At 39.2% G+C, this 13007-nt stretch overlaps 1 protein-coding gene across 1 annotated transcript in view; it reads right to left on the reverse strand.

The window, feature by feature from the left end:
• The window catches only part of CADPS2 (calcium dependent secretion activator 2), a 562792-nt gene that overhangs the window by 414812 nt on the left and 134973 nt on the right, over positions 1-13007 (reverse strand). The window contains exon 2 of the mRNA XM_052639068.1: positions 5787-5900. Coding sequence (XP_052495028.1) covers positions 5787-5900 — 114 coding nt within the window. The remainder of the gene's footprint in view (positions 1-5786; positions 5901-13007) is intronic.

Genomic DNA, 13007 nt, shown 5'->3' on the forward strand with positions numbered 1-13007 from the left:
ACTTCCCTTCTAAATAGTGATTATTTTTAGAGCAGTTTTAGCATTGCAGAAACTTTTCCTCTTTAATGTTTTAAAAATTCTCTTAACAATCATATTATACAATACTTCTATTAAAGAGTTAAAAGTGTTATTGATGTAGAAAACATCTGAATCCCAGAATAAAGTGTTTCAAAATGAAAATATACAATAAAAGTGCCAAGTTCAGTTCAGTTCAGTCACTCAGTCTTGTCCAACTCTTTCGACTCCATGAATCTCAGCACGCCAGGCCTCCCTGTCCATCACCAACTCCTGGAGTTTACCCAAACTCTTGTCCATCGAGTCGGTGATGCCATCCAGCCATCTCATCCTCTGTCGTCCCCTTCTCCTCATACTCCCAATCCCTCCCAGCATCAGGGTCTTTTCCAATGAGTCAACTCGTCGCATGAGAAGGCCAAAGTACTGGACTTTCAGCTTCAGCATCAGTCCTTCCAATGAACACCCAGGAATGATCTCCTTTAGGATGGACTGGTTGGATCTCCTTGCAGTCCAAGGGACTCTCAAGAGTTTTCTCCAACACCACAGTTCAAAAGCATCAATTCTTCAGCACTCAGCTTTCTTTATAGTCCAAATCTCATCCATACATGACCACTAGAAAAACCATAGCATTGACTAGACCGATCTTTGTTGGCAAAGTAATGTTTCTGCTTTTGAATATGCTATCTAGGTTGGTCATAACTTTCCCTCCAAGAAGTAAGTGTCTTTTAATTTCATGGCTGTAATCACCATCTGCAGTGATTTTGGAGCCCCAAAAAGTAAAGTCTGACACTGCTTCCACTGTTTCCCCATCTATTTCCCATGAAGTGAAGGGAACAGATGCCATGATCTTAGTTTTCTGAATGTTGAGCTTTAAGCCAACTTTTTCACTCTCCTCTTTCACTTTCATCAAGAGGCTTTTTAGCTCCTCTTCACTTTCTGCCATAAGCGTAGTGTCATCTGCATATCTCAGGTTACTGATATTTCTCCCGACAATCTTAATTCCAGCTTGTGCTTCTTCCAGCCCAGCATTTCGCATGATGTACTCTGCATAGAAGTTAAATAAGCAGGGTGACAATATACAGCCTTGACGTACTCCTTTTCCTATTTGGAACCAGTCTCTTGTTCCATGTCCAGTCTAACTGTTGCTTCCTGACCTGCATACAGATTTCTCAAGAGGCAGGTCAGGTGGTCTGGTATTCCCATCTCTTTCAGAATTTTCCACAGTTTATTGTGATCCACACAGCCAAAGGCTTTGGCATAGTCAATAAAGCAGAAATAGATGTTTTTCTGGAACTGTACAAAAAAGATCTTCATGACCCAGATAATCATGATGGTGTGATCACTCACCTAGAGCCAGACATCTTGGAATGTGAAGTCAAGTGGACCTTAGAAAGCATCAATAGGAAGAAAGCTAGTGGAGGTGATGGAATTCCCGTGGAGCTATTTCAAATTCAAAAAGATGATGCTGTGAAAGTGCTGCACTCAATATGTCAGCAAATTTGGAAAACTCAGCAGTGGTCACATGACTGGAAAAGGTCAGTTTTCATTCCTATCCCAAAGAAAGGCAATGCCAAAGAATGCTCAAACCACCACACAATTGCACTTATCTCACACGTTAGTATAGTAATGCTCAAAATTCTCCAAGCTAGGCTTCAGCAATACGTGAACCATGAACTTCCAGATGTTCAAGCTGGTTTTAGAAAAGGCAGAGGAACCAGAGATCAAATTGCCAACATCTGCTGGATCATTGAAAAGGCAAGAGTTCTAGAAAAACATCTATTTCTCCTTTATTGACTATGCCAAAGCCTTTGACTGTGTGGATCACAATAAGCTGTGGAAAAAGTGCCAAAAATAGAGCTTAATATTTTGGCATGAAAATGAGTAATTTTTCCTTTAATATGAGATTTGTGATTTCACATTTAAGAGTGTTTTTTCCCCTTACAGAAGGAATTCCCATTTGTATCATTATAGAAGCAGAAAATCTGAAAAGCAAGTGGTTGTCGTGGTAATGATGGGGGCAAGATTTACTTTATACTACTTTGGTAATTTTTAAAAATTAAACACTTCTAACTCTCATCCATTCTCAGGAACCAGAAGAGAACATAAATTAATGGAAGTAATCAGAAAAATGCACATCCTGTCCAAATGTTGTTGAAGGGCTTCCCTGATAGCTCAGTTGGTAAGTATTCACCTGCAATGCAGGAGACCCCTGTTAGATACCTGGGTAGGGAAGATCTGCTGGAGAAAGGATAGACTACCCACTCCAGTATTCTTGGGCTTCCCTTGTGCCTCAGCTGGTAAAGAATCCACCTACAATGTGGGAGACCTGGGTTCAGTCCCTGGGTTGGGAAGATCCCCTGCAGAAGGGAAAGGCTATCCACTCCAGTATTCCAGCCTGGAAAATTCCATGGACTATATAGTCCATGGCATTGCAAAGAGTCAGACATGACTGAGCGACTTTCACTCACTGACTTCTGAAAAGTTGTAAACAAAGCTAACCCACCAAAAAGGTGGGGGAGAAGATTACAACATTCATTTTTGGCACAGTAATAGAACTTGAATGTTTGTTACACTGAAAGCACCTAGTACGCAATTATATACTGTCTTTCGGAAATCCAAAAAGGAAAGGCCATTTTCTTTTCCACCTATCTGTTATAAATCATACTGTCACTGGTTACATTTGGATGAAGTCCACCTGAATTTTGTAAACAGAAGCCAATATCTGATGAGAAAAACAACTTGGAAAGTAACATACTACAATAAACCTATGTTTATCCATCCACAGAATCAGCTGAAGTCTCCTAAATGGAAAAACAGAACAGGGGGAAAAGATATGGCTAGGAAAAAAAAAAAAAACTTGTAGGACTACTGTCCACTTTATGTCTTCCTCCATACAGTGAGTTACTTTGGGGGTCAGGGGAGCTTGAAGAAAAAAAAGAAAACTTCTATAAAGAAAAGAAGATGAAGGTACTACAGAATCTAATAGTAATTAGCAGTTATAAAATTACCAAGATTGTTACTGCTAACTTTTATTAACCAACTGAGTGTGTACCTGCCATTTCTTTCTTCTTTTCCTTTTGTGGTTCCTCTCTATCAAGTATGCCCAGTTAGGTGGTTTAGACACTTGGGTCGACATTTTTCCCCTAATAATGCTACTAACTTTGAAGAAAAAGACCGAATTAATTTCAAAATCAAAATTCTTTATTATTCTTATATTATAGGATGATATTCAAACCAGAACATTTCATGCAAAGATGGGCACAATAAAGGACAGAAATGGGATGGACCTAGCAGAATTAGAAGACATTAAGAAGAGGTGGCAAGAAAACACAGAAGAAATATACAAAAAGATCTTCATGACCCAGATAATCACAGCAGTGTGATCACTCACCTAGAGCCAGACATCCTGGAATGTGAAGTCAAGTGGGCCTTAGGAAGCATCACTATGAACAAAGCTAGTGGAGGTGCTAAAATCCCAGTTGAGCTATTTCAAATTCAAAAAGATGATGCTGTGAAAGTGCTGCATTCAATAAGCCAGCAAATTTGGAAAACTCAGCAGTAGCCACAGGACTGGAAAAGGTCAGTTTTCATTCCAATCCCTAAGAAAGGCAATGCCAAAGAATGCTCAAACTACCTCACAATTGCACTCATCTCACACGCTAGCAAAGTGATGCTCAAAAATCTCCAAGCCAGGCCTCAACAGTATGTGAACAGTGAACTTCCAGATGTTCAAGCTGGTTTTAGAAAAGGCAGAGGAACCAGAGATCAAATTGCCAAAATCTGCTGGATCATCAAAAAAGCAAGAGAGTTCGAGAAAAACATCTATTTCTGCTTTACTGACTATGCCAAAGCCTTTGACTATGTGGATCACAGCAAACTATGGAAAATTTTTAGAGATGGGAATACCAGACACCTGACCTGCCTCCTGAGAAATCTGTATGCAGGCCAAGAAGCAACAGTTAGAAATGGACATGGAACAGTAGACTGGTTCCAAATAGGAAAAGGAGTGCGTCAAGGCTGTATATTGTCATCCTGCTTATTTAACTTCTATGCAGAGTACATCATGAGAAACGCTGGACTGGAAGAAACACAAGCTGGAATAAAGATTGCCGGGAGAAATATCAATAACCTCAGATATGCAGATGATACCACCCTTAAGGCAAAAAAGGAAGAGGAACTAAAGAGCCTCTTGTTGACAGTGAAAAAGGAGAGTGAAAAAGTTGGCTTAAAGATTAACATTCAGAAAACTAAGATCATGTCATCTGGTCCCATTATTTCATCACAAGTGGATGGGGAAACAGTGGAAACAGTGACAGACTATTTCGGGGGGCTCCAAAATCACTGCAGATGGTGACGGCATCCATGAATTTAAAAGACGCTTAATGACCAACCTAGATAGCATATTAAAAAGCAGAGACATTGACAACAAAGGTCCGTCTAGTCACAGCTATGTTTCTTCCAATAGTAATGTATGGATGTGAGAGTTGGCCTATAAAGAAAGCTGAGCACTGAAGAAATGATGCTTTTAAACTGTGATGTTGGAGAAGACTCTTGAGAGTCCCTTGGACTGCAAGGAGATCCAACGAGTCCATCCTAAAGGAGATCAGTCCTGGGTGTTCATTGGAAGGACTGATGCTGAAGCTGAAACTCCAATACTTTGGCGACCTGATGCGAAGAGCTGACTCATTGGAAAAGACCCTGATGCTGGGAAAAATGGAGGGCAGGAGGAGAAGGGGACGAAGAGGATGAGATGGTTGGATGGCATCATCGACTCGATGGACATGAGTTTGGGTGGATTCCGGGAGTTGGCCTGGTGTGCTGCAGTTCATGGGGTCGCAGAGTCGGACACGACTGAGCGACTGAACTGAACTAAACATAAACCTCCCTAGAGTTGCATTAAGCAACTTCTGATGCACACATACCATCAATTAATTACTAACCACAAAAATCTGTACATCCAGTTACTCTGCTATTCTTGCAAAGATATTTCCCTACCTCAGAAAAGTTCAGACACATTGCACCTCTACATTTTTCATCTGTCTAGCCTAATACACCTTCACATGTTGTTCTTCAGTTGAGAGGTGTAGATATGTGCACAGTGGAAGGAGTCCATGCCCAAAATGACTCTGAAGTCCTTAGGGAAAAAAAGGAAACTCTCTTAGTAAAACTACTGGCCATTCACTGAAGCAATTAATGACCCTGTGTGAAAACTGATGCCCATAGGAAATCCACAGAGAATTCCTGATGAGTCACAAACTAAAATCAGAAGAAAGAGAAAGTTGGGATCGTAGTATTATTTCTCTGTCAAGAGAAGAGTTCCATTCATCCTCATAAAATTAGTTACTGGCTTTAATTATTATAAAAAGTTTAGTGAACAGAATGGCTCATGTACTATTAGCAAGTAATATTTAAGGGCTTATTAACTGCTATTTAAAATAGGAATTTACTATTGAGATTCTGATTAAAAAGGATAAATTAGACATGCGGACCCACAGATAACTAAGCTCAGCTCTATCAATCAGTGCCAGAAGATTTTTCTAAACAGCTTAGTTCTCCACAAAAGATCTGAATAATTTCCAATTCTGTTTATCTCTCAAAACCAGGCTGTGGAATTAGTTTTTAAATTGCAAAAGAGAATCAACAATGCTTTCAAGGAAGGCTGCAAACTCACAGCCTTCCTATTATATGTGTGAGCTTCTTAAAACGGGAAGCCATTAAAAACATCTTTTAAAAGACATCAGAATGCCAGAAACAAAGCTCTTCAAACTCACCTCATAGTAACTCCGAACGGCATTGCAAAATGCTTCATCGGCTACAATCTGGGTTTCCCCATTGAGGAAGGCCTGGAACCGTTCTTTCAGTAACTGCAACTGTTGCTTGTTAAGCTGTAAGAAAAAAAGAAGGGGGGTAGGAATCAGATCAAAAAAACTAGCTAACTGACGACACATAACGGTTTTTAACAGTTATATTTGCCACGTGTGTCTAAGACTTGATGCCCAGAATTCACTTATGGGTCAGTTTTTAAAAGCTTATAAGTTACTGCCCCATGAACTTTGAAATACCCGATACTGAAAATGGAATCCAAATTTCTGCCCCAAACAGCATTCTTGTGATTACTACACTCCAATCTCTCTGCAGAAAGGGGAAAATATCTAAAATTCAAATAAGAAGTTAATTGCCAGCTGTCCTGAACAGAGGACAGAAGGGATAAGAATTACTGGAGGTGAGTGGACAACCAACAGCTCTGAACACAACATGACAGGAAAGACAGAGAGACTCAGAGAAAGAATTCTCTGGAAAGGACATCTGTTGGATGCCAAAAGCTTGGATTATCATGAAAAAACACACCTCAGTGCCTGAGCTGAGATAAAGGGATGAGGAGGAGGGGAACAGAGAGGCAATGGGGGCAGTGAGTGCATCTCCAGGCAGGCTAGGGGAAGGCAGTGACTCAGGCAGAGGAGTGTAAGTTTACAACCATGTTTGCTCACCTGGGGCTATCTACCATGGTTACAGACGGTAGGTTAGACATGGACCATGACTTACTAACCACATCTTCTAGTCATCAACTACAAGCAGAAGCAGCTATTTCATTTCTACAGTTCACTGCAAAACGAGAGCGAGGAGCCCCGTATTGAAAAAACTAATTTCAAGACAGCAGCAAAAACATTCAACCTGGCATGGGACCCTTCTAAGCAGGAGCCCGTGTGGCCGCTCTAAACACAGCTCACACACACACACACAAACATATATATATAATTTATATTTTTAAAGCTTAACTGGAGACAGAATATAGTCTTGCAGAGAAAACAACAAATCCTTACATATATAGGGACCAGGAAGGGAGTGATCTCTCCATTTCAGTCATCCTCATCAGACTGTTAAAAGAATTCAGCCCAGTTCTGGATTCTATGGAGAGCTGTGAAGCATTTGGAAACATGCCGAAGACAAAATGATTAAAGGATTAGAAAGACTAAACAAACTGGGATGATTTGGCTTCGAAAAGAAGGCTGATATGAAGTAAGTTTAAAGCTGTTCAAAAGGCTTGTTAAAATGCCATTCAAATCGGAGAGACATGCTCTTTCAAAACATGGGTTTTATTTAGGAGTCTAACAGCCTGTGAAAAAAACCGCTGCTGGTAGTAACAAATTGATAAAGAAGCGTCCTACTGTGCTCCAGTGTAAAAAACCTCTTGCCCTGAGCAGTGGAGAGAGAAGAGCATTCCATTTTTCAGTTTATCTTCTTCATTTTAGGGAAAGCTAAACCAGGCTGGAAAGCAGGAATATCGACATCATATTACATTCTCCATTTCTATATAATGTACAGAGAATGAAAGGAGGTACTGTGTGTGTGTGTGTGTGTGTGTGTGTGTGTGTGTGTGTACTAGCAAGGCAAATTAAGCCCATGCCTTTCCCTCTCTAAACAACAGTTCACCAAAGGGACCAGATGGAAGGAGGATAGCAATTGCTGAGAGCAAGACCACTGATAGCTCTCTAGTTGCCAAGCACTGGGAACCACCAAGGAGGGCTTCAATTTGCAAACCAAGTGTCCAGGTATTCAGAATATAGTGGAAAGGGACTCGGGAGGGATGACAATGACCTGGAGAGGATGTCAATGATCATTTGTCCCATCTCCCTCGTTTGAGAAATAAATATTATTCAAAACATAGAAACTGGGGTATCTTTATTCAGTTTTCTTCTATCAGAGGCATTTGTTCTTTAGGAACTCCTTTAAATCTCTGCAATTTCTAGTTTGCCAGTGTTTAGGTTTAGCCATTGTTGTGATGAGTTATGTTCTGGTGATTACGACATGGAACATTCCTGAATAGGAATGGAGAAAAGGAGATTTGCAGAAACCATCTTCTTAGAAACTCTTTAACAATGCTCATGTCCTTCACAAAACATGCCAGAGCATTAGGCTTCAACTCTTTTATAGATAAAAATTACTGCAGTTACATTTAAGGCATAAAATGATGGCTATATTATAACGATATACGAACAATCAGAGGATACTTTATTAGCACAGAGAAAAGGTCTACAATTCCATATAAAAGAGATATGGAGGGAAAAAGGCAATTTAAAATCTAGCAGTGGGAAGGCAGAAAGCAGAGTTTCCAAAAAGCTATTTGCATTATCAACATAAACTGTATTATAAATCAATAGATAGAGACCAATGTAATAGACCCAAGAAATAGATTCAAATACAACTAGAAGTATATTATAAAATTCCTTTATGGCACCTCAAATCAGTAGTAAAAGATGGTTTCTTCAATCAATGGTGTTAGAATAACTAGGTAGCCATGCAGAAAAAAATTAGATTGAACCATAACACAAGGTTACAGCCCAAATGAATTACCTGTAATTTCTTATACCATAAATGTATAAAGAAATGGGAGAATTCCTTTAAACACTGATATGAGAAAGTTTTTTTTTTTTAAACCATGAATCAAAATCTACAGGTCCTAAATTTAACTGCATAAACATTAAAAATATATTTAGTATTGTGAACATTTTTCCACATAGATATGTGTCAAATAATTACATTATATACTTAAACTTACAAATAGTATAGGTCAATTATATCTTATTTAAATAAATAAATTTAGCGTTAACAAAATCACTGAGGGAAAAAAAGGCCAGGAAAAAAAATACTTGCAACTCATCCTAAAGAACTAATTTTCAAACACACATATCTTGGAAATTGACGAGAATCTAAGCCAATAGAAAGATAGACTAAATGGATACACTCAGAGAAATGAATCAAGTTATGAAAGCATGCCTAACAATTTACATTTTTCTTTTTCCAACTGAAGTCTACATGAGAGCAGAAGGATTCAGGAAGATGATGGAATAGGAAGCACCAGAAATCTGTCTCCCACCTAAACAACAACTGCATTGGCAGTATGTGTCTGATGTAAATATTTTGGAACTCTGGAATCCCTTTAAGGCTTTCAAACATGACAAGGAAGGCTTGAGTTAAAACTGTAGTTAATTTTAACCAATTTCAGCTCTGCACAGTAGCACTTCCCACCCCCTCAAGACCCATAGTATCTTAAAATTTAAAAAAAGCCAACAACCCAACTTTTCACAAATTACTGTTTTTCAGTCACTAAGTCATGTTTGCCTCTTTGTAACCCCATAGACTGCAGCTTGTCAGGCTACTCTGTCCTCCACTATCTCCTGAAGTTTGCTCAAATTTGTGTCCATTGAGTAGGTGATGCTATTTAACCATCTCATCCTCTGTTGCCCCTTTCTCCATTTGCCTCCATCTCTCTGATCATCAAGGTCTTTTCCAATGAGTCAGCTCTTCACATCAGGTAACCAAATTATTGGAGCTTCAGCATCAGTCCTTGCAATGAATAATCAGGATTGATTTCCTTCAGGATTGACTGGTTTGATCTCCTTGCAGTCCAGGGGACTCTCAAGACTCTTTTCAAGCATCACAGTTCAAAAGCATCAATTCTTCAGTGCTCAGCCTTCTTGATGGTCCAACTCTCACATGTGTACATGACTACTGGAAACACCATAGCTCTGACTGTACAGACCTTTGTCTGCAAACTGATGTCTCTATTTTTTAATGCTCTCAGTCTGTCATAGCATTCCTTCTAAGGAGCAAGCATCTTAATTTCATGGCTGCAGTCACCATCCACAATGATTTTGGCGTCCAAACAAGTAAAATCTGTCCCTGTTTCCACTTTTTTCCCCTTTATTTACCATGAAGGGATGGGACTGGAGGCCATGATCTTAGTTTTTTGAATGTGAGTTTCGAGCCAGCTTTTTCACTTTCCTCTTTCATGCTCATCAAGAAGCTCTTTAGTTCCTCTTCACTTTCTGCCATGTAAATAACACTATATCCAAACAGTGGTAATACTATTAGCTTTATGAAAAAAATATGACCAAGTTCTCCTATGTACTGATATGAAAAGATCTTCAAAATATCTTGGGAAAGGAAACAATATAGAAGAGTACGTAAAATAAGCCACCACTCCCATTTTTATTCTGAAAAATAAGAACATATATTTGTTTCCATACACGGAAACTATGAAAGAAGGATGTCCTTGGACACTGGACATATGGAGAATAAGGATGAAAAAAATTTTCAACTTGCATCATTTTATTCATTTTAAGTTTTAAATCACAGGATACTTTTTATATACTCAAATTTTAATTAATTTTCCTTTTAAATTAACTTTTAATAGCCACTTTACACAGTTTTAAACTCAGAACAATTATAACCCCCTGCACATTGTTTAAATCAGATCATCCTGCAGAAAGGCTGAACAAACCAATTGACTTTTTTCATTTCTCCTTTCAGGTGTAAGATTTGAACTTGACTGTATATTCCCCACACCTTTTTTTTTAATTTCAAGGTTGAGAACTTCAAAGAAACAGTACTCAACAGTCTACTTAATGCATTACCATATCAAGTAGTTGCTCAGTTTCCATTTGAGCCTATTAAAACTAAAATAGACACACACATACACATGCTACCTTTATACCTCACTGTGAAGCTCATTTTAATTTTAGACAGCTATGAAGGAAAAACTGTGGTGTTGGAGAAGACTCTTGAGAGTTCCTTGGAATGCAAGGAGATCCAATCCATCCATCCTAAAGGAAATCAGTCCTGATTATTCACTGGAAGTACTGATGTTGAAGCTGAAACTCCAATACTTTGGCCACCTCATGCGAAGAGCTGACTCATTTGAAAAGACCCTGATCCTGGGAAAGATTGAAGGCGGGATGAGAAGGGGACGACAGAGGACAAGATGGTTGGATGGCATCACCGACTCAATGGACATGAGTTTAAGCAAGCTCCAGGAATTGGTGACGGACAGGGAAGCCTGGCTCGCTGCAGTCCACAGGGTCGCAAAGATATGGATATGACTGAGCAACTGAACTGAACTGATGAAGGAAAAAAACCTGCTTCCCTATGCCTTCCATAAATCCTACTTCTATACTATCTAAGACCAAACAAATTAAAGGTTACTTCTCTTCTTCAATGCAGGCATTCAGGAACTTGGAGACAGGTACTAGAATAAACATTAGAATTAACTTCTATCCTAGAATTAAACTCTAGAATAAACGTTTTCAGTTCCCCCAACATCCTAAGAGTACTCTTCAGTTTGTCTGTAAATTAAGCATTACCTAGTTAAGCAAACCTTACTTACATAATACTAAATATAAGAAAGAACTCTGAGCACTACAACATCACGATACTCATTAGAACAGCAATGTCCCTCCTCAAATATACTCAGTAGACTGATCATGATTATCCTAGGGTCATGTGACCAACACAGACGAGTGGGAGAAACACTTCCCACATTCTAAGCACTCTGTGTCTATTAGTTCAAATGAAAACAAATGAACTCTTACTGGCAGTCAAATCAACTGACTGATATCGTGCTTTTAATCAACAAAAATTCTAATGCTTCATCAAGCCATGTTTCATCCTAACTCCATTTACTTGATCCATTGTTCCAGCTGATTTCTTTTTCTTTAGAATTGATTCCTTCACTCCATGACCAAAGAACCCTCCCAGTTGTTAGAACACTAACATAATAAGATGCTATCCGCAGCCTTTAGATAATTATAAAAACCAGTTCAGAATTAAGCAAAGGGGGAAACCTGTCATATGCATACCTCCTATTTGACATAATCGATTAACATTTTGGAGGGCAGCCGGTTTTATTTGTCAGCCTATATTTTAGTTTCATCCATGGACTGTCTTCACACTAGTCTATTTACTAAAAAATGAATATTTTTCAAAAGTAAAAAAAAATGACCACCTGAAATTATTTAATGGGAATTTAGAAGAGCTTTTTATATGAAACTAAACTAGAATATAAATATCCTTGCTAGAAATCAGCCTTATATAAAGAACACTTAAAATACTAACAGTAACAGCTAAATTTTATAAATCTGGGCTGGCAGTGATAATTTATTTGTAATAATGGTGGCCTCAGAAAAAAATAGTTGTAGAGTTCAGAGATGGTGTATGTTGCTTAGAGTGTTGGGGTTTTTGGGGTTTTTAGGTTTTATTTTTCTCCCTGTTCAAATTATATCCTAGCTTTTTCATTCTAAGTCATGACCAACTGAAGCATTAGCCCAAATCCTGACTATAGCTGGAGCCCAACCATTATGCCTCTCAGGAACTGGACAGCCACCACTGTGTGAGCCTGCCTTGACCTGCAGCCCTCATCATGAGTGTCAGCACTCACGGCAGGCACTGCCTGACCTCCTGGCGAGTGACGGAGACCACCAGCAGACTCTACAGCAGAGTGGCAGGTGACCAGTGGCGGGGGTGGGAGGCGGGGGGTGGCAGTGGTTGGTGTGCACAAAAATCTTAAATGAAGGAGAAAAACAGACACTCTTCAAGGAGGTAAAAGGGTTTATTCCAGGCAAAGACGGTCTCCGAAATGCACAAAAGGCATAGCTTTAACTCCCGTTAATGAGATGAAGGAAAAGATTATGGGATTATTAGCTGGAGATTATGGGACAGGTTTTGCTTTTTCCTTTGCTATGGACACTCTGCCAAAAAGATTTGCTTAAAACCACTGGAAAAATAGCCCGCTAGGTTTCTGAAACAGACTTCCCCAAACTGCCTGTCAGAACAGAGTAACAAAGGAGTTCTAGCCCATCTCATACATTATACAATCCTGTGGGAGTCACTGCTATTAACAATTTCCTATCCAAAATCACTGCAGATGGTGACTGCATCCATGAAATTAAAAGATGCTTACTCCTTGGAAGGAAAGTTATGACCAACCTAGACAGCATATTAAAAAGCAGAGACATTACTTTGTCAACAAAGGTCCGTCTAGTCAAGGCTATGGTTTTTCCAGTGGTCATGTATGGATGTGAGAGTTGGACTATAAAGAAACCTGAGTGCTGAAGAACTGATGCTTTTGAACTGTGGCATTGGAGAAGACTCCTGAGAGTCCCTTGGACTGCAAGGAGATCCAACCAGTCCATCCTAAAGGAAATCATCCCTGAATA

This window comes from Budorcas taxicolor, chromosome 4, assembly GCF_023091745.1.
Source record: "Budorcas taxicolor isolate Tak-1 chromosome 4, Takin1.1, whole genome shotgun sequence".
In the NCBI taxonomy this organism is placed as follows: domain Eukaryota; kingdom Metazoa; phylum Chordata; class Mammalia; order Artiodactyla; family Bovidae; genus Budorcas; species Budorcas taxicolor.